The sequence below is a fragment of the Hemiscyllium ocellatum genome, chromosome 44, assembly GCF_020745735.1.
Source record: "Hemiscyllium ocellatum isolate sHemOce1 chromosome 44, sHemOce1.pat.X.cur, whole genome shotgun sequence".
NCBI lineage: Eukaryota > Metazoa > Chordata > Chondrichthyes > Orectolobiformes > Hemiscylliidae > Hemiscyllium > Hemiscyllium ocellatum.
Window position 1 is genome coordinate 1,447,737 of NC_083444.1, and position 18,259 is coordinate 1,465,995.

General features: G+C 44.7%; 1 protein-coding gene across 1 annotated transcript in view; it reads right to left on the reverse strand.

Moving 5' to 3' along the window:
* The window catches only part of dnah2 (dynein, axonemal, heavy chain 2), a 288,980-nt gene that overhangs the window by 191,233 nt on the left and 79,488 nt on the right, over positions 1-18,259 (reverse strand). Inside the window, exons 13-18 of the mRNA XM_060854787.1 lie at positions 15,726-15,882; positions 14,509-14,748; positions 9,811-9,999; positions 7,970-8,117; positions 3,940-4,132; positions 1,084-1,284 (exon numbers count right to left, since the gene is read on the reverse strand). Of these exons, the coding sequence (XP_060710770.1) occupies positions 1,084-1,284; positions 3,940-4,132; positions 7,970-8,117; positions 9,811-9,999; positions 14,509-14,748; positions 15,726-15,882 (1,128 nt within the window). The remainder of the gene's footprint in view (positions 1-1,083; positions 1,285-3,939; positions 4,133-7,969; positions 8,118-9,810; positions 10,000-14,508; positions 14,749-15,725; positions 15,883-18,259) is intronic.

Below are 18,259 nucleotides of genomic sequence, written 5' to 3' on the forward strand. Positions count from 1 at the left end.
CCCTTCCTATTCATATACCCATCAAGATGCCTTTTCAACATTGTAATTGTACCAGCTTCCACCACTTCCTGTGGCAGCTCATTCCATACCCGCACCACTCTCTGTGTGAAAAAGTTGCCCCTTAGGTCCTTTCTCAATCTTTCCCATCTCACCTTAAACCTATGCCCTCTAGGTTTGAACTCCCCCACCCCAGGTCTGTTTATTGGGACAAAGTGAGCACTGCAGATGCTGAGGTCAGAGTCAAAGAGTGTGGTGCTGGAAAAGCACAGCCAGTCAGACAGCATCTGAGGATAAAGAGAATTGACATTCCTGATGAAGAGCTTATGCTCGAAATGTCGATTGTCCTGCTGCTCAGACGCTGCCTGACTGACTTTGCTTTTCCAACACCATGTTCTTCAACCGTGTCTATTTACCCTATCCATGCCCCTCATGATTTTGTAAACCTCTATAAGGTGACCCCTCAGCCTCTGACGCTCCAGGGAAAACAGCCCCAACCTATTTAACCTCTCCCTACAGCTCAAATCCTCCAACCCTGGCAACATCTTGTAAATCTTTTCTGAGTCCTTTCAAGTTTCATAACAGCCTTCCTCTTGCAGGGAGACCATATGAATGCAGTATTCCAAAAGTGGCCTAACCAACGTCCTGTACAGACACAACCTGACCTCCCAACTGCTATAGGAGTTCCTGATGAAGGGCTTATGCCCGAAACGTCGAATTTCCTGTTCCTTGGATGCTGCCTGACCTGCTGCGCTTTTCCAGCAACACATTTTCAGCTCCCAACTGCTATACTCAATGCTCTGACCAATAAAGGCATGCATACCAAACAACTTCACAATCCTGTCTACCTGCAACTCCACTTTCATGGAACTATGAACCTCACTCCAGGGCCTCTTTGCTCAGGACCTTCCCATTCAGTGTAGATGTCCTGCCCTGCAGGAAAGCAGTGAGCCATATTTTAAAAGGAGAACACATCCCTGACCATTTGTGATGAATTAATAATGATACAGAAAGGATGGCCAGATGATCAGCAGGAAACTGGAAACAGGTGCAGACAGGGTGAGGAGAGTCAGATTACAAACCCACTTGTTGCCATTGTCTTCAAGGAACTGACAGAAATCCAGCAGCATCTGGCTTGCCATCTCACTCAGCAGTGTGGTGAATTTATTTTGCCACTCGTTGCAGTGCTGAACGAGGGAGAATTTTAATGGAGAGCAATCAAGAAGGACAAACTGAATCTGCACAATGGTCTCCTCCTTCTGGACGTTGTTGGCCACTTCTGTGTAGCTACAATAGAAAAAGAAAGATCAAGTCAGTTAAGGAATAAAGACCACTTATCAACAGCAATGCTAATGGCAGAGCTAAAGCACATGATTCTGTCATTTCTAAAGCCTTCATTTATGGTTAAGTTTCATTGCAAAGACTATGTGTTTTATTTTTCTGTATTTTAAACCATGGACTGAAACGAATAAAGATCGGTTTTATAACTAAGCATTGCTGGCTGGAGGGACTGCTGCATACTTTGAAAGCAAGCATCCTGATACTCTTTGTGAGCACAGTTTGCACAGCTTCTGGTCCCAGCTGTGGTTGAAGTGTAGTTGTAGATGAACTGGTTGCGCACAGATGAAGATTTGGTTAGCACCAAGCAGCTGATTGGTCTGTGGATTAGCAACCAGCTGTCAATGATGATAAAGGCCTTCATCCTGCCATCAAATCCATGATTGAGTCTCAGGTTGCTGAACAGCTTGGTTCTGTGAACAAGAAACATAGTCACTTCCTGATCTCTCAGGAGATGTCTTTGTTCTCTGCAATAAAAGCCACAGTAAGCCTGAAGAAAACTGGTTTATTCTTCCTCCAGTAGTTGCTGTAAGCTGTGACAAATCAAAGACCTTTCATAAATGTCAACTAGGACTGTCCTGTACCTCTCACAAACCAGTCAAAGTACCTGGAAAAGGAAAACTGAGAAGCAGCATTCTGAACAGCACATCAACCATTCTGCAAATCTTGTGTAAAAGGTCACTAAACTGCATTCCCAATTTTCCCAACATCCAAAGCACCCATTTCTTTTGTGTGTGTGTGTGTGTGTGTGTGTACGCGCGCGTGCGTGTCTGTGTGTGTGTGCGCGCGCGCACGTGTGTGTCTGTGTGTGTGTGTGTCTGTGTGTGTGTGTGTGTGTGTGTGTGTGTATGAGTGTGTGTGTGTGTGTGCACGTGTTTTAATATTTTAGTGTTTTAATTCACAGGTTCATATACCAATGGATCATCCAGTTCACCTGTAGCTATAGTCTGTTTATTTGTAATAAATGGTGATTCTTGTTCAGAACAAAAACATGGTCCATACTTTGTGCCAACTTGGAGTTAAGAAAGCAGAAAAATTGGGGAGTTATACATACTTTTTAAAATCTTTAATGTTTGTGATGACTCCGGGAATAGGGGGGGCTTGATTTCTAGCACGCATTCCCAGTGTGGCATACTCAGGAGTTGGAAAGATGATGGCCAGAAGGACAAAAACAGGTTGTATCTTCAAAGCAGACCCGCACTCCAATCCCAGTTACACTCTGGCTTTCCAAAGCCATTTTCAATTACATAACTATCACTCAAATCATCATCTCAATAGAATCCTGAATCATCACAGAATCCTGTCAGTATGGAAGCAGGCCATTTGGCCCATCAAGTCCACACTGCCCCTCCGAACAGCATCTCACCCAGACCCACACCCCCATCCTATCCCTGCAACCTTGCATTTCCCAAGGCTAACCCACATACCCAGCACAGCCATGGACACTATAGGCAGTTTAGTATGGCCCATCCACCTAACCAGCACAGTTTTGGGGTATGGGAGGAAACCAGAGCACCCGGAAAAACCCCACACTGACAGAATGTGTAAATTCCACACAGACAGATGTCCTAGGCTGGAATCGAACCCAGGTTCCTGGCACGATGAGGCAGCAGTGCTCACTACTGAGCCTCACTGCTGCCCGTTATGCCAGCTAACTCAACAGACAAATATTTGAAGACCATATTTGAATAACTCGCTCAAAATGTTTTATAATTCATTCCTGCAGTGATAATACAGAACCTGTAATCCTTACTTTGAATGGGGGTTGGTTAGCTCATTTGGTTGGCCAGCTAGTTTGTGATGCTAACGGTGTGGGTTCAATTCCTACACCAACTGATGTTACTGTGAAGATCTCTTCTTCTCAATCTCTCCCTTGGCCTGTGACATGCTGACCATTAGGTCAATCCCAGGATCAGACATCTCTCTCTAATGAGAGAGTGAATCCTCTGGGACTGTGGTGGCTTTGCAATATCTAGAACATAGAACAGCACAGCACAGGAACAGGCCCCTTGGCCTACCATGTCTGTGCCGATCATGATGTATTTCTAATCTAATCCCATCTTCTGCACATTTGCTGTATCCCTCTATTCCCTGCCTATTCATGGGTCTGTCAAAATGCCTCTTAAATATCCCTATCGTATTTGTTTCTACCACTTCCTCGACAACACGTTTCAGGTACCAACCACCCACTGCATGAAAAACTTGCCTGGCACATCTCCTTGAAATGTTCACCCACTCACCATAAACCTACATCTCTTTTCTTCTCTTTTGTGTGATAAACTTAAACTCTTTCGTTACAAGTACACTGACAGCCACTTGTGACCATGTTCAGTAGCTGACCACTAAAAGTTATGGTCCATCAAGGCAGGTTTCACTCAGGGACTGGATTTGTCCTGTATGACCATCAGCTGGGATCAATACCAGTACATAAAAGGCAAATATGGCCAGCAGCCGGAAAGAACTGGAGTACAAGAAAGAAACCTAGGGAAGATGCAGAAGGCGCTCGCATCAATGTGGAGTGATAGAAATGGTTGGAGGCCCAATATGAACTCTGTACAAGAGGTGGGTTTTGAACAAGTTAAAGTCTTAGTCAAGGTCTCTCACCGGGCAATATCTGCATCAAAGGATGACACCGCTGGATTGAGGCGCTTGTAACGGCGGATGAAGGAATCTTTGTTGATCTCCCAAATCTCACGATAGGTGTCCCAGGTTTTCAGATAGTTCTGAAGATTTGTAGCATTGGTCGCCATGCCCGAATTGATCATACCTTGGATCTTCCTAATTTCATCATCATTCTCTACAAGAAGTAATTGCATTGTAATAGAACTTACATTTATATAACTTCTTTTTATATTTATATAATTTATATAATTCTACAGCAATGCAACATTTGACGCTGAGCTACATGAAGTCATGTTGTGGCTGTACAGGACATTGGTTAGGCCACTGTTGGAATATTGCGTGCAATTCTGGTCTCCTTCCTATCGGAAAGATGTTGTGAAACTTGAAAGGGTTCAGAAAAGATTTACAAGGATGTTGCCAGGGTTGGAGGGTTTGAGCTACAGGGAGAGGCTCAACAGGCTGGGGCTGTTTTCCCTGGAGCGTCGGAGGCTGAGGGGTGACCTTATAGAGGTTTATAAAATCATGATGTAAATGGATACAACAAATAGACAAAGTCTTTTCCCTGGGGTGGGGGAGTCCAGAACTAGAGAGCATAGGTTTAGGGTGAGAGGGGAAAGATATAAAAGAGACCTAAGGGGCAACGTTTTCACCCAGAGGGTGGTACGTGTATGGAATGAGCTGCCAGAGGAAGTGGTGGAGGCTGGTACAATTACAACATTTAAAAGGCATCTGGGTGGGTACATAAATAGGAAGGGTTTGGAGGGATATGGGCCTGATGTTGTCAGGTGAGACTAGATTGGGTTGGGATAACTGGTCAGCGTGGGTGAGTTGGACTGAAGGGTCTGTTTCTGTGCTGTACATCTCTATGGCTCTATGACACTAAGTTTATAAAATAATAAGAGGTATAGATAGGGTTGTGGTAGTTGGCTTTTCCCCAGGATGGGAAATTTCAAGACCGGAGCCACATTTTTAAGGTGAGAGGAGAGAGATTAAAAAGAAAGAGGCAAATATTTTACACAATAGGTGGTTCGCGTGTGGAATGAACTTCCTGAGGAACATAGAACATCGAATGTTACAGCGCAGTAGAGGCCCTTCAGCCCTCGATATTGCGCTGACCTGTGAAAATAATCTGATGCCTATCTAAACTACACCATTACATCATTATCCATATGTATGTCCAATGCCTATTTAAACGCCCTTAACGTCGGTGAGTCTACTACTGTTGCAGACAGGCTGTTCCATGCTTCTACTGCTCTCCGAGTGAAGAAACTACCCCTGAAATCTGTCCTAAATCTATCATCCCTCAGTTTAAAACTATGTCCCCTCGTGCTAGCCATCACCATCTGAGGAAAAAGGCTCTCACTGTCCACCCTATCTAACCTTCTGATTATCTTATATGTCTCGATTAAGTCACCTCTCAACCTTCTTCTCTCTGATGAAAACAGCCTTAGTTCCCTCAGCCTTTCCACACAAGACGTCCCTTTCATACCAGGCAACATCCTGGTAAATCACCTCTTAACCCTTCCAAAACTTCCACATCCTTCCTATAATGCAGTGACCAGAACTGCCCGCAATACTCCAGGAGCAATCTTACTAGTGTCTTATACAGCTGAAGCATGACCTCGTGGCTCTGAAACTCAGTCCCCCTACCAATAAACGCCAACACACCACATGCCTTCTTACCAAACTTATCAACCTGGGTGGCAACTTACAGGGATTTATGCACCAGGATCCCTCTATTCATCTACATTGCCAAGAATTTTACCATTAGCCCAGTACTATGCATTCTGGATTAGTGGTGCTGGAAGAGCACAGCAGTTTAGGCAGCATCCAAAGTGCAGCGAAATCGATGTTTCGGGCAAAAGCCCTTCATCAGGAGCAGCTGCCTGAACTGCTGTGCTCTTCCAGCACTACTAATCCAGAATCTGGTTTCCAGCATCTGCACTTATTGTTTTTACCAGTACTATGCATTCCTGTTACTTCTTCTGAAGTGAACTACACCACACCTTTCCACATTAAACTGCATTTGCCACCTCTCAGCCCAGCTCAGCATCTTATCTATGTCCTGTAACCCACAACATCCTTCGGCACTGTCCACAACTCTGGTTCTGGATTCGTGGTGTTGGAAGAGAACAGCAGTTCAGGCAGCATCCAAGGAGCAGTGTCAACAACTCTGCCTACCTTAATGTCATCTGCAAATTTACTAACTCATCCTTCTATGTCGAAATCCAGATCATTTATAAAAATGACAAACAGCAGTGGACCCAAAACAGATTGCTGTGGCACACCACAGGTAACTGAGCTCCATGATGAACATTTCCCATCAACCACCACCCTCTGTCTTCTCTCAGCGAGCCAATTTCTGATCAAACCGCTAAATCACCTCCAATCCTGAATCTCTGTATTTTGTGCAACAGCCTACTGTGTGAAACCTTATCAAACGACTGACTGAAGACCACATCAACCACGTTACCCTCATCCACCTGCTCTGTCTCCTTCTCGAATATCTCAATAAGGTTAGTGAGGCACGACCTACCTTCACAAAACCAGGCTGTCTTTCCGTAATCAAATTATTCCTTTCCAGACGATTATAAGTCTTTTATAACCTTTTCCAACACCTTACCCACAATCAAATGGTAGATGTGGGTATACTTACAATGTTTAAAAGACATTTGGATCGATAGTTGAATAGGAAAGGTTTGGAGGGATATGGGCCAGGAGCAGGCAGGTGGGACCAGATTAGTTTGGGATTAGGTTTGACTCGATGATGAACTGGTTTGACTGAAGGGTCTGTTTCCTTGCGGTTTGACTCTCTGACTTTCTAAAAGCTATAAGGTTTTCAGGAGCATTTAAAGGAGTGGAGAGGATTTAGGATGGGAATTCCAGAGTTTAAGGATGAGACAGCTGAAGGCACAGGCTCCAGTGGTGGTGCTATTAAAATCAGGAAAGTGTAAGGTACGGAATTGGAGGAATGAAGAGGTCTTGGAAGGATGTGGAGTTGAAGGAATTTCCTGAGATTGGGAAAGTGTAAGAGTATGAAGAGATTGGAACACAATACTGAGAATTACTTTTAAATTGCAACAATGTCAGTTAAGGGAATCAATGTGGAATGGATTCGAGATGAATAATGAGCAAGCTTTCCCACTTTGTTTCCCACCTGCTGGGTGAAATTCCATTTCTAGGCAACGTCAACCATGATGGATCTGTGTCTGCCTTACTAACAAAGCAGTTAATCTGGTGAGGTTAACTTTGGCTTGTTAACACACCTCACACAGAACCAGTTTCTAAATAAATTTTCTCATCATTTCCCAGCTGTACTCTGGGGATGTTACTCCTCAACTTTATTGTCATCTTAAACACAGCATCACTTATACATTGGCTGTCACGAGTACACACAACACGGGTAAAAATGGTTATTCATGCCATTTTTACTCCTTGCTTTATCCCTAAGACCATAAGATACAGCAGCAGAATGAGGCCATTCAGCCCATCAAGTCTGCCCTGCCATTTGATCAAGGCTGATATGTTTCTCAGCCCCCATTCTCTTGCCTTCTCCCTATACCTCTTGATCCCCTTACTGATCAAGAGACTATTTATCTCTATCTTGCAGACACTTAAAGACTTGGCCTCCACAGCCTTCTGAGGCAATGGGTTCCATACATTCACCATCCTGTGACTGAAGGCATTTCTCCCCACCTCAGCACCAAAGGGTTGGTTGTCCATTCACTTGGAGGCTGTGCCCCGCAGTTATTGACCCTGTTTCAGGTTTTAATGACAGGGGTGAAACATCACAACAATGTACATGCCTATTAAGATTGATGCAGGTGTTTTTTGAGCATATGATATTTAACGATAGTATGAACCAAGTCAGTCAGGGTACGTTTGCCTCCTGGGTATGTGATACATTGGTGCTGCACTCAGTGTGACGTAATTCACCTGTTGCTCAGGTCTCACCTTCCCTTTCAGAACCTGAATGCAGACAAAACTCACAGCTCCCACAATCATTACTTACCAATATTTTGGAAAACAGGAATTAGAGTAGATTTCCTCCTGGTTAGTAGCTCTGGGATACGTTTGAAGATGGAAAGGGTGTTCTTAATATGAAAGCTGACACTGTTGACAGTGCTTGCAAGCCTGGCCAGAGTGGGTGAAAACTCCACCTGAAAGCAAAGCAGGTGAAAGCAGATGTGTAGAGAATTAGTAGATAACTAACTAAGGCACAGAACAATAACATGAAAATAGGAACAGTAGGCCATTCAGCTCTTCAATTCAACCATGGTTCAGCTGTACCTCAACTCCACCTTGATCCAGATTTCTTATTTCTCTTCACCAAAAACCGTTAGCTTTATCAATTGTTCCTCAGCTGTTGAGGGGGGGGTAAGCTCCAGATTCCCACTCCCCTCTGTGAGGAAGTGCTTCCTGATATCACTCCTGAACAGTCTGGCTCAAACCTTAAGTTCCAACCTCCGATTCCAGATTTCCAGCCCGCCAGCCACAAGAAGAAACAGTCCCTCTCTGACAACCCAGCTGAGTCTTGCACGATTTATAAAGATGGTTAGAAGGTGTTTAGGAAGCTTGTCTTTATTGTCAGATCATTGAGTATAGGAGCTGGGAGGTCATGTTGCGCTGTACAGGACATTGTTTAGGCCACTTTTGGAATATTGCGTGCAGTTCTGGTCTCCTTCCTAAGTGAAGGATACTGTGAAACTTGAAAGGGTTCAGAAAAGATTTACAAGGATGTTGCCAGGGTTGGAGGGCTTGAGCTACAGGGAGAGGCTGAACAGGCTGGGGCTGTTTTTCATGGAGTGACGGATGACCTTATAGAGATTTATAAAATCACATAAGTAGGGTAAATAGACAAGGTCTTTTCCCTGGGGTGGGGGAGTCCAGAACTAGAGGGCATAGGTCTAAGGAGAGAGGGGCAAGATTTAAAAGGGACCTAAGGGGCAACTTTTTCACGCAGAGGGTGGTACGTGTATGGAATGAGCTGCCAGAGGAAGTGGTGGAGGCTGGTACAATTACAACATTTAAAAGGCATTTGGATGGGTATATGAATAGGAAGGTAAAAACAATGACTGCAGATGCTGGAAACCAGATTCTGGATCAGTGGTGCTGGAAGAGCACAGCAGTTCAGGCAGCATCCAAGGAGCAGCGAAATCGACGTTTCGGGCAAAAGCCCTTCATCAGGAATAAAGGCAGTGAGCCTGAAGTGTGGAGAGATAAGCTAGAGGGGGGTGAGGGTGGGGGTGGGGATGAAGGTGATAGGTCAGGGAGGAGAGGGTGGAGTGGATAGGTGGAAAAGGAGATAGGCAGGTAGGACAAGTCCGGACAAGTCATGGGGACAGTGCTGAGCTGGAAGTTTGGAACTAGGGTGATGGGGGGGAAGGGGAAATGAGGAAACTGTTGAAGTCCACATTGATGCCCTGGGGTTGAAGTGTTCCGAGGCGAAAGATGAAGCGTTCTTCCTCCAGGCGTCTGGTGGTGAGGGAGCGGTGGTGAAGGAGACCCAGGACCTCCATGTCCTTGGCAGAGTGGGAGGGGGAGTTGGAATGTTGGGCCATGGGGCGGTGTGGTTGATTGGTGCAGGTGTCCCGGTGATGTTCCCTAAAGCGCTCTGCTAGTAGGCACCCAGTCTCCCCAATGTAGAGGAGACTAGGAAGGGTTTGGAGGGATAGGACGAGATTAATTTAGGCTATTTGTTCGGGATGGACGAGTCTGACCGAAGGGTCTGGTTCCGTGCTGTACATCTCTATGATACTATGACTATGTTTACTGGATCAGCCTGAATCTTCCAAATACCAGACGAATATGAAACATCTACAATGAATCTAGCAAGTTGTGAAAGAGGTCTACCTGTGGTGGGCCACCTGAACTGTCATCCAGAAGAGTCACCATGACCCTGAAGAGAGCATTGGGTGTGGATTTGGCATCCCCATTGATGGCCTTGGACAGCTCCAGCAATGATCGTTTAATGTTCAGTCTGAAGGCTTCTTCCACCGTTCGATCAACCTTTTTGGCATAATTCAACCAATAATGCTGCACCTACAAAGCCACAATCAAAAGGAGATTAAATATCAAAATCATAATAATTATCAAACTCACTGGATTAGCAAAGTTGATTGGAAGTGGACACCTTTTAAAGGGAATAAAGGATGACAGGGTTGAAAGATCAGGCAGGAGGGAGTGGGAATAATGGGCAGTTTTTTGGAAGTGCCAACAGAGGTACAGTGGGTTAAATGGCCTCCTTCTGAGCTGTGTGATTCTAGGTCATCAAAATGATTGAGGCACAATGGTCTCACTGTACCGTTAGCCCAATGCCGTTATCGTTGACATTCTTTGTAGTTTGTCTCCCAGAAATATTGGTGCTGGGACTGCCTCAAGGTGTGAGCACTCTGACCTCCTGCCTTTCTTTATAAGTTAGGTTAACAATAAAGGGCAGCATACTGATTTGATTTATTATTGTCCCACCTACCAAGGTACAGTGAAATGGTGTGTTTTGCATGCAGTACAGACAGCTCATCCCATACCGAAATAACTGCACAGAGACTGGTACCCTGTCACCAAGTCACCCTATATTTAATTGCGCACAGTATACTGGCTATGGTAAGCCAGCACAGAGTCACTCCCCTAGACTGAGGGGATTCTCAATCTCCTGGTTATATCGGTCAGTCAGGGCCTTCCTGGTTAACAGTGTACATTTACTGAGGCCCAGCCAGCACAGAGTCGCTCCCCTAGGCTGAGGGGATTCTCAATCTCCTGGTAATATCGGTCAGTCAGGGCCTGCCTGGTTATCAGTGTACACTGACTGAGGCCCAGCCAGCACAGAGTCGCTCCCCTAGGCTGAGGGGATTCTCAATCTCCTGGTAATATCGGTCAGTCAGGGCCTTCCTGGGTAACAGTGTACCCTGACTGCGGCCCAGCCAGCACAGAGTCGCTCCCCTAGGCTGAGGGGATTCTCAATCTCCTGGTTATATCGGTTAGCCAGGGCCTTCCTGGTTATCAGTGTACACTGACTGAGGCCCAGCCAGCACAGAGTCGCTCCCCTAGGCTGAGGGGATTCTCAATCTCCTGGTAATATCGGTCAGTCAGGGCCTTCCTGGGTAACAGTGTACCCTGACTGCGGCCCAGCCAGCACAGAGTCGCTCCCCTAGGCTGAGGGGATTCTCAGTCTCCTGGTAATATCGGTCAGTCAGGGCCTTCCTGGGTAACAGTGTACCCTGACTGCGGCCCAGCCAGCACAGAGTCGCTCCCCTAGGCTGAGGGGATTCTCAATCTCCTGGTAATATCGGTCAGTCAGGGCCTTCCTGGGTAACAGTGTACCCTGACTGCGGCCCAGCCAGCACAGAGTCGCTCCCCTAGGCTGAGGGGATTCTCAATCTCCTGGTTATATCGGTCAGCCAGGGCCTTCCTGATCGTCCCAAGTTAACAACCCCAATCAAGTATCTCATAGTCAACAAAATCTAGCTGGTTCCAATCACTACACATACAAAGTGCATTCGGGTAATAAAACAGAGTGAGGAAACAATGTTACAATTGCAAAGAAGGGTCACAAACAACAAGACTAGCATTACGTTTGAAATTTGAAAGGTCCATTCCAGAGTCTAATAACAGCAGGGAACAATGTGTTCTTGAACCTGCTGGTGGGTGTGTTTAAGCTATTGTATCTTCTGCCTGATGGAAGAGGTTATAACTGGGGTGGTGGGGTCTCAGATAATGTTGGCTGCCTTTCTGAGGGAGCAAGATGTATAGATAGAACCAACAGATGGAAGTTTGACTATGAGTAGATTCCCTACAGTATGGAAATAGGCATTTATGACCCAACCAGTCCACACTGACCCTCCGAAGAGGAACCCACCCAGACCCATTCCCCCTGACTAATGCACCTAACACTACGGGCAATTTAGCATGGCCTATTCACCTAATCTACACATCTTTGTGACTGTGGGAGGAAACCGGAGCACCCGGAGGAAACCCATGCAGACACGGGGAGAATGTGCAAACTCCACACAGACACTCACCCGAGGCTAGAATTGAACCCAGGACCCTGGCGCTGTGAGGCAGCAATGCTAACCGCTGAGCCACCGTGCCACCCACATGCTCACAACTCTCTATAGTTTCTTACAGTCCTGGGCAGAGCAGTTGCCATACCAAGCCAGATAAAGTAATATGGACAAGTCTGATCCCAAAATGAAATTTGGCTTGATATAGAGCTTCAGTTCTGTTTTTGTGATTTGTTTCCCACGGTGGTCAGTCAGTGGACATATTCCCAAGAAGCTGCCACTGTACTTTTAACAAAGGCACATCAAAGTTTATTATACACACACACACACACAATAGAGAGTAAAGATTGGGGCAGAAAAGGTTGAGGAGAGCCTGACAGATGTGCATAAGATTATAAGGGGCCTAGACAGGGTTTCTTTTAAGGTATCCATGGGATATGGGGCTAGGCCATCATTTGTTGCCCATCAATAATCACCTAGAGGGCAATTAAGAGTCGTGGGTGAGGTTTAGAAATCACATGTAGGCCAGACCAGGTAAGGACAGCCTGCATTATGTGAAGGACATAAGTCAACTAGATGTGTTTAGCAACAATTGACAATAAACCGTTTCATAATGACAATTAGAGCCTGAACTCCAGATCGTTACTGAATTCAAATGGCACCATGTGCCATGGTGGGAGTCCAAAAACAATTCCTGGGCCTGTGAATTAACAGTATCGTGGTGATATCAGTATGCCATCCCCTCTCCCTCAGGTGGATAGAAAGCAGCTGGTCCCCTCAGCTGGGGGTCAATAGTGGGCCTGTGGGGTCACACCTTTAAGGAAAAAGGCAGGAGGTTTCGAGGGGATTTGAGAAAGAAACCTTTTCATCCAGTGGGTGGTGGGGGTCTGGAATGCACTGCCTGGGACGGTAGTTGAGGCAGCTAACCTCACAACCTTTAAGAAGAACTTGGATGAACACTTGAAGTGTCATAATATTCAAAGCTGTGGTCTAAGTGCTGGAAAGTGGGGCTAGTGTAAATTTAGCGTAGCTTTGGCAGAATACATTCACTGGGCCAAAGGGCCTCTTGTGTACTGTATGATTCTAACACAAAGTATTTTACACTATACAAGAACTATTTGAAACAGTCTTATTACAAATAAATATTAGACAATGTTATAAAATTAAAAATAGTCAATTTCAAAGAAAAAGATTTTAACCATTTTATTATCCTCAAACCTAAGTGACACGCCTTCCAGCCTTCACTTTAAAGTTCCCTGATCAGTTGTAATTGCTTTCTGCAGCTTCCTTCTTACTGACCCCTCGACACTCTGAGAGTAAACATTTGGTTATTCCTCTTTCCCAGCTCCTAGCAGTTTTCCCCAGCCCTGACTTTCTGGAGACTACTGAACCAACTGCATCCTTTTACTCTGACTTAAACATACGCACTCTTCCTGACCTTACAGATGGCTCTGTCTTTCTGTGATACTGGACTCCTGTCACTAGGCAATGTCAGATTTCTCTCCCTATTCTACCTTTGTTACTAGTGCAATGAATTGTTCACCTCAAGGATTTTAAAGATCACATTTAAATGCATGTGAACAAAGCTTCAGACACTCTGCCTCCACTCACAGAGATTAAAAATGAAAGTAACACTGCATTCAACCTTTCTTAGCAGAATCAATATCTACACTTCTCATTGGCACGGAAAGGCTGCCAACATCATCGAACACCCTTCCAACCCCAGTAATACTCTTTTCCAACCTCATCCTTCAGGCAGAAGTCACAGTAGCTTGGACATATGTACCAACAAGTTCCAGAACAGCTTCATCGCTCCTGTTATTAGACTGCTGAGTGGACCCGTCTGGCTACAAATCTAATGTTGATCTTGCTTTGTGCATCCCTTTGTGCAGCCGTAATCTTGTATGTCTCGCTCTGTCTAAGCAACCTTTGATCTGGATGTCCTTGTTTGTTATGATCTGCCTGTACTGCTCACAAAACAAATCTTTTCACTCTACATAGGTACAAGTGACAATAAATACAAATCAAACCATGTAAATACAAATCAAATTAAGATTGTTCCTCGACTTTAGAATCCAAGTATTAATCACACTTCCTGAATTGTCATCACAATACACCTTCTGGAGAACTGACTGAACCTCTCCACTGAAGTGGAAATGAACACACAAAGTCTCATCCAAAATCTCTTTAGTTCATCCTCTTCAACCCCTCTCCCCTTCCCCAAAACCACTGCCACCATTACTCCGTTCTGATGAGAGGTCATTGACCCAACATGTTCACTTTTGCTTTTCTTTCTCTGCTGATGCTGCCTGATCTGTTGAGTAATTCCAACACTTTTTGCCATTTTAGATTTCCAGCACCTACAGTATTCTCCCTTCACAAAAGGAGGTTAACCTTCCAATCTTGAAGGATGGGTAATGATATTTGTGAGTGGGATAGCAGCAATGATCTCCGAGATGTAGGAATTTTGTAACCCAGGCTAGTAATGAGAGAAGGAAAAATAATAAAAGGATTGTGATGCCTCGATAGTACATATACACATCAAACTCACCTCAGATCCGTCACTCTTAAAGACTAGATATGTCTGACGCATGATTGTTACAACCTCCTTGTGTAGTTTTAGTAGTTTTGTCTGGATGTTTTCTTGATGTGTCTGCTGTGCTTCTCGAAACTCCTTGTCACTGTACGTGCGCTTACTGTCGATATGCACCAGCAGCATTTCACTCATCTGATAGGCGTATTGTTTTATTGCCTGACTGGACGCTTTATACTCATCAATTGTCAGCTGCAGCTGTAAGGAATGAAGACCACTTCAATGAACAGACAGATCTCTCAAATTAATAAAATTTTGTGACTATTAATTGATATATATATATATATATATATATATTCCTTTGGGAATACCCCAAAAATGTTGACACACACCCCCGGAGATCCCCTGTAAATACTGAAACACCTCCTGGGATTCCTTGTCGATACTGACACCCTCCCTGTGAACCACCTGTAAAATACTGACACAGTCACCAGGACCCACCAGTCCACTCCAACAGCCAGACTCCTGTGACAATGTTGTGCCTTTTAGGGGTGTGTTTTGTCCTGTTTTATTTTTAGAGACAGATTGGGGGACAGGCGCAAAACAGTCCGTGAGAAGATAAACAACTTGTGAAGCCTTGGGTGTTTTTTTTAAATTGGAACAGTAAAAGCAGCCTGAGTGGGTGAAGACACAGACAGACCTAGAATTTCGCAGGTTTTGTTTAGTTAGTTAGTGGGTGTGAACTGAGACTGTGGAAGGAAAAGATCTCTCTCTCTCTCTCACACTGGAGCTACTGCATGTATCTCTTTCTTGCTGATAGGATTGCATGTGAGACAATCTGTTTCCTGAATTTGTCTTTTGCCAAGAGTGTGTTTATGGGATTTTACTATATTAGAACAGTTAAGTAGTCATAGTTATTGTATCTATTATTCTGTTAAGTTTTCCAGTAGAGTTGTTATTCCAAATTCCTCTTTCTTTTGTTGTGTTTTAACTTTTGTGTTTAAATACATTATGTTTTGTGTAAACTCAAGTAATTCAACCAATCGAATTGCATCTGGAACACAGCACCTCACACTTACCTTTAAAATAAGAACAAGATAAATCTAAGCTACTTTCGGAATATATTTTGAGGGGGGGGGGGTTCCTTTACCCCTCATGAAGTGGGATGATGCATGCTGGAAATGAAAGCGATCTGCAGTTCCCCGCTAATGCGAGTTGAGTGAATGATCCATTACCTGTCGCGCATGCATCCGGCAATCATCAATGAAGTAACTGGACAGTGTTCTGGCCGTCCACTGAAGCTTCGTCAGGCCTGGAGTAATTTTCTTGTCCAGGAATTTGATTCTGTCTCGGAAGAGGTTCCGCTGCTCTTTCGTCAACTCATCAAGGATTCTACAATTACAACAGACTGTTATACTCCAGTAAGCTGCTGTGAATAGAACTTGAGCCAAATTCTTCACATGTTTGTACTTATTTACACAGTAAGATATTACAAACACCTTCTAAACTGATAACTGTTCTTTCATAATAAAAACAGCAAATGCTGGAAAATTAAGCAGGTTTGGCAGACTCTGTGCAGTGAAAAAGATAACTAATGTTTCAAGGCACTATAATATCTTTTGGAGTTCTGGTTACTCAGTATGGCCCTGACATGACTCCAAACCCACAACAATTCTTAATTACACTCTGAAATGGCCAAACAGACCACTCAGTCCAAGATCAATTAATTAAGGACAGGCAATAAGGGCTAGCCTTTCCAGCGAAGCCCATAAAAAACAAGAAGAATTTTAAGAAATATTGACTAGTAAGTCCTCTATGAGTGGCCTAAATGGAGAATGTGATAGACAAATAAAGTAGGAGCAGGAATGAGCCATTTAGAGGAACAGAGTCATAGAGATGTACGGCATGGAAACAGACCGTTCAGTCCAACTCATCCGACCAGATATCCCAACCCAATCTAGTTCCATTTGCCAGTACTTGGCCCATATCCCTCCAAACCCTTCCTATTCATATATCCATCTAGATGCCTTTAAATGTTGTAATTGTACCAGCCTCCACCACTTCCTCTCACAATTCATTCCATACACGTACCACCGTCTGTGTGAAAAAGTTGCCCCTTAGATTCCTTTTAAATCCTTCCCCTCTCATCTTAAACCTAGGATTCCCCTACCCTGGGAAAAGGCCTTTACTATTCATTCTACCCATGCCCCTCATGATTTTATAAACCTCTATAAGGTCACCCCTCAGCCTCTGAGGGAAAACAGCCCCAGCCAATTCAGCCTCTCCGTTTAGCTCAAGCCTTCCAACCCTGGCAACATCCTTGTAAATCTTTTCTGAACCCTTTCCAGTTTCACAACATCCTTCCTTTTGCAGGGAGACCAGAACTGCATGCAGTATTCTAAAAGTGGCCTAACCAATGTCCTGTACAGCCACAACATGACCTCCCAGCTCCTATGCTCAATGCACTGACCAATAAAGGCAAGCATACCAAATGCCTTCCACACTACTCTGTCTATCTGTAACCCCGCTTTCAAGGAGCTACCACCTGCACCTCAATTTCTCTTTGTTCAGCAACACTGCCTAGGACATTAACATTAAGTCCAGCCTTGATTTGTCTTTCACAAAATACAGCACCTCAGATTTGTCTAAATTAAAGTCCATCTGCCACTCCTCGGCCCAACTGATTAAGATCACGTTGTACTCTGAGATAACCTTCTTTACTGCCGTTGACACCTCCAATTTTAGTATCATCTCCAATCTTACAAACCATACCGCCTATATTTACATCCAAAACATTTACATAAATGACAAAATGCAATGGACGCAGCACCAACCCTTGGTCACAAGCCTACAGCCTGAAAAGCAACCCTCAACTCCCACCTTCTGTCGCCTACCTTCGAACCAATTTTATATCCAAATGGCTAGTTCTTCCTATATTCCATGTGATCGAACCTTGTGAAGCAGTCTACCATGAGGACGCCTTACTGAAGTCCATACAGACTATGTCCAGTACTATGCCCTCATCAATCCTCTTTGTCACTTCTTCCAAAATCTACAATCAATTAGTGACACCCACCAAGTTTGCTCCACTATTCAACTGGATGATGGCTGATCTTCTACCTCAACACCAAGTTTCCATACCATCTTTAATATCTTGTCACCTTTGTCTTGAACATACTCAAACATTCAACATCCCCTTACAGCAGAAATTCCTTCTCATTGTAATCCAAAATTATCAAACTCCTATTCCTTGACCATGTGCCCTGGCCTGGATTCCACGCCCCCACTCCCAGACAGGGAGAAGAGCTCTTCCTGCATCGACTCTGTCGAACCTGGAGGAATTCTGTTTGCTTCAATGAGATTACCTCGCAGTCCTCAAAACGTCCAGTGTTCCCTCAACCTCTCCACACCTCAGCGCAATTGTTCCATCCTAAGAGTAAGTCTGGTGAGGCTTGGATACAAATCTGGTTAGATTAAAACCCTGGCACTCACTCCCTGGCATTGTGGGTTACCTACAGTAAAACCCTGGCACTCACTCCCTGGCATTGTGGGTCTACCTACAGTAAATCCCTGGCACTCACTCCCTGGCATTGTGGGTTACCTACAGTAAAACCCTGGCACTCACTCCCTGGCACTGTGGGTCTACCTACAGTAAAACCTTGGCACTCACTCCCTGGCATTCAGGGTTACCTACAGTAAAACCCTGGCACTCACTCCCTGGCATTGTGGGTCTACCTACAGTAAAACCTTGGCACTCACTCCCTGGCAT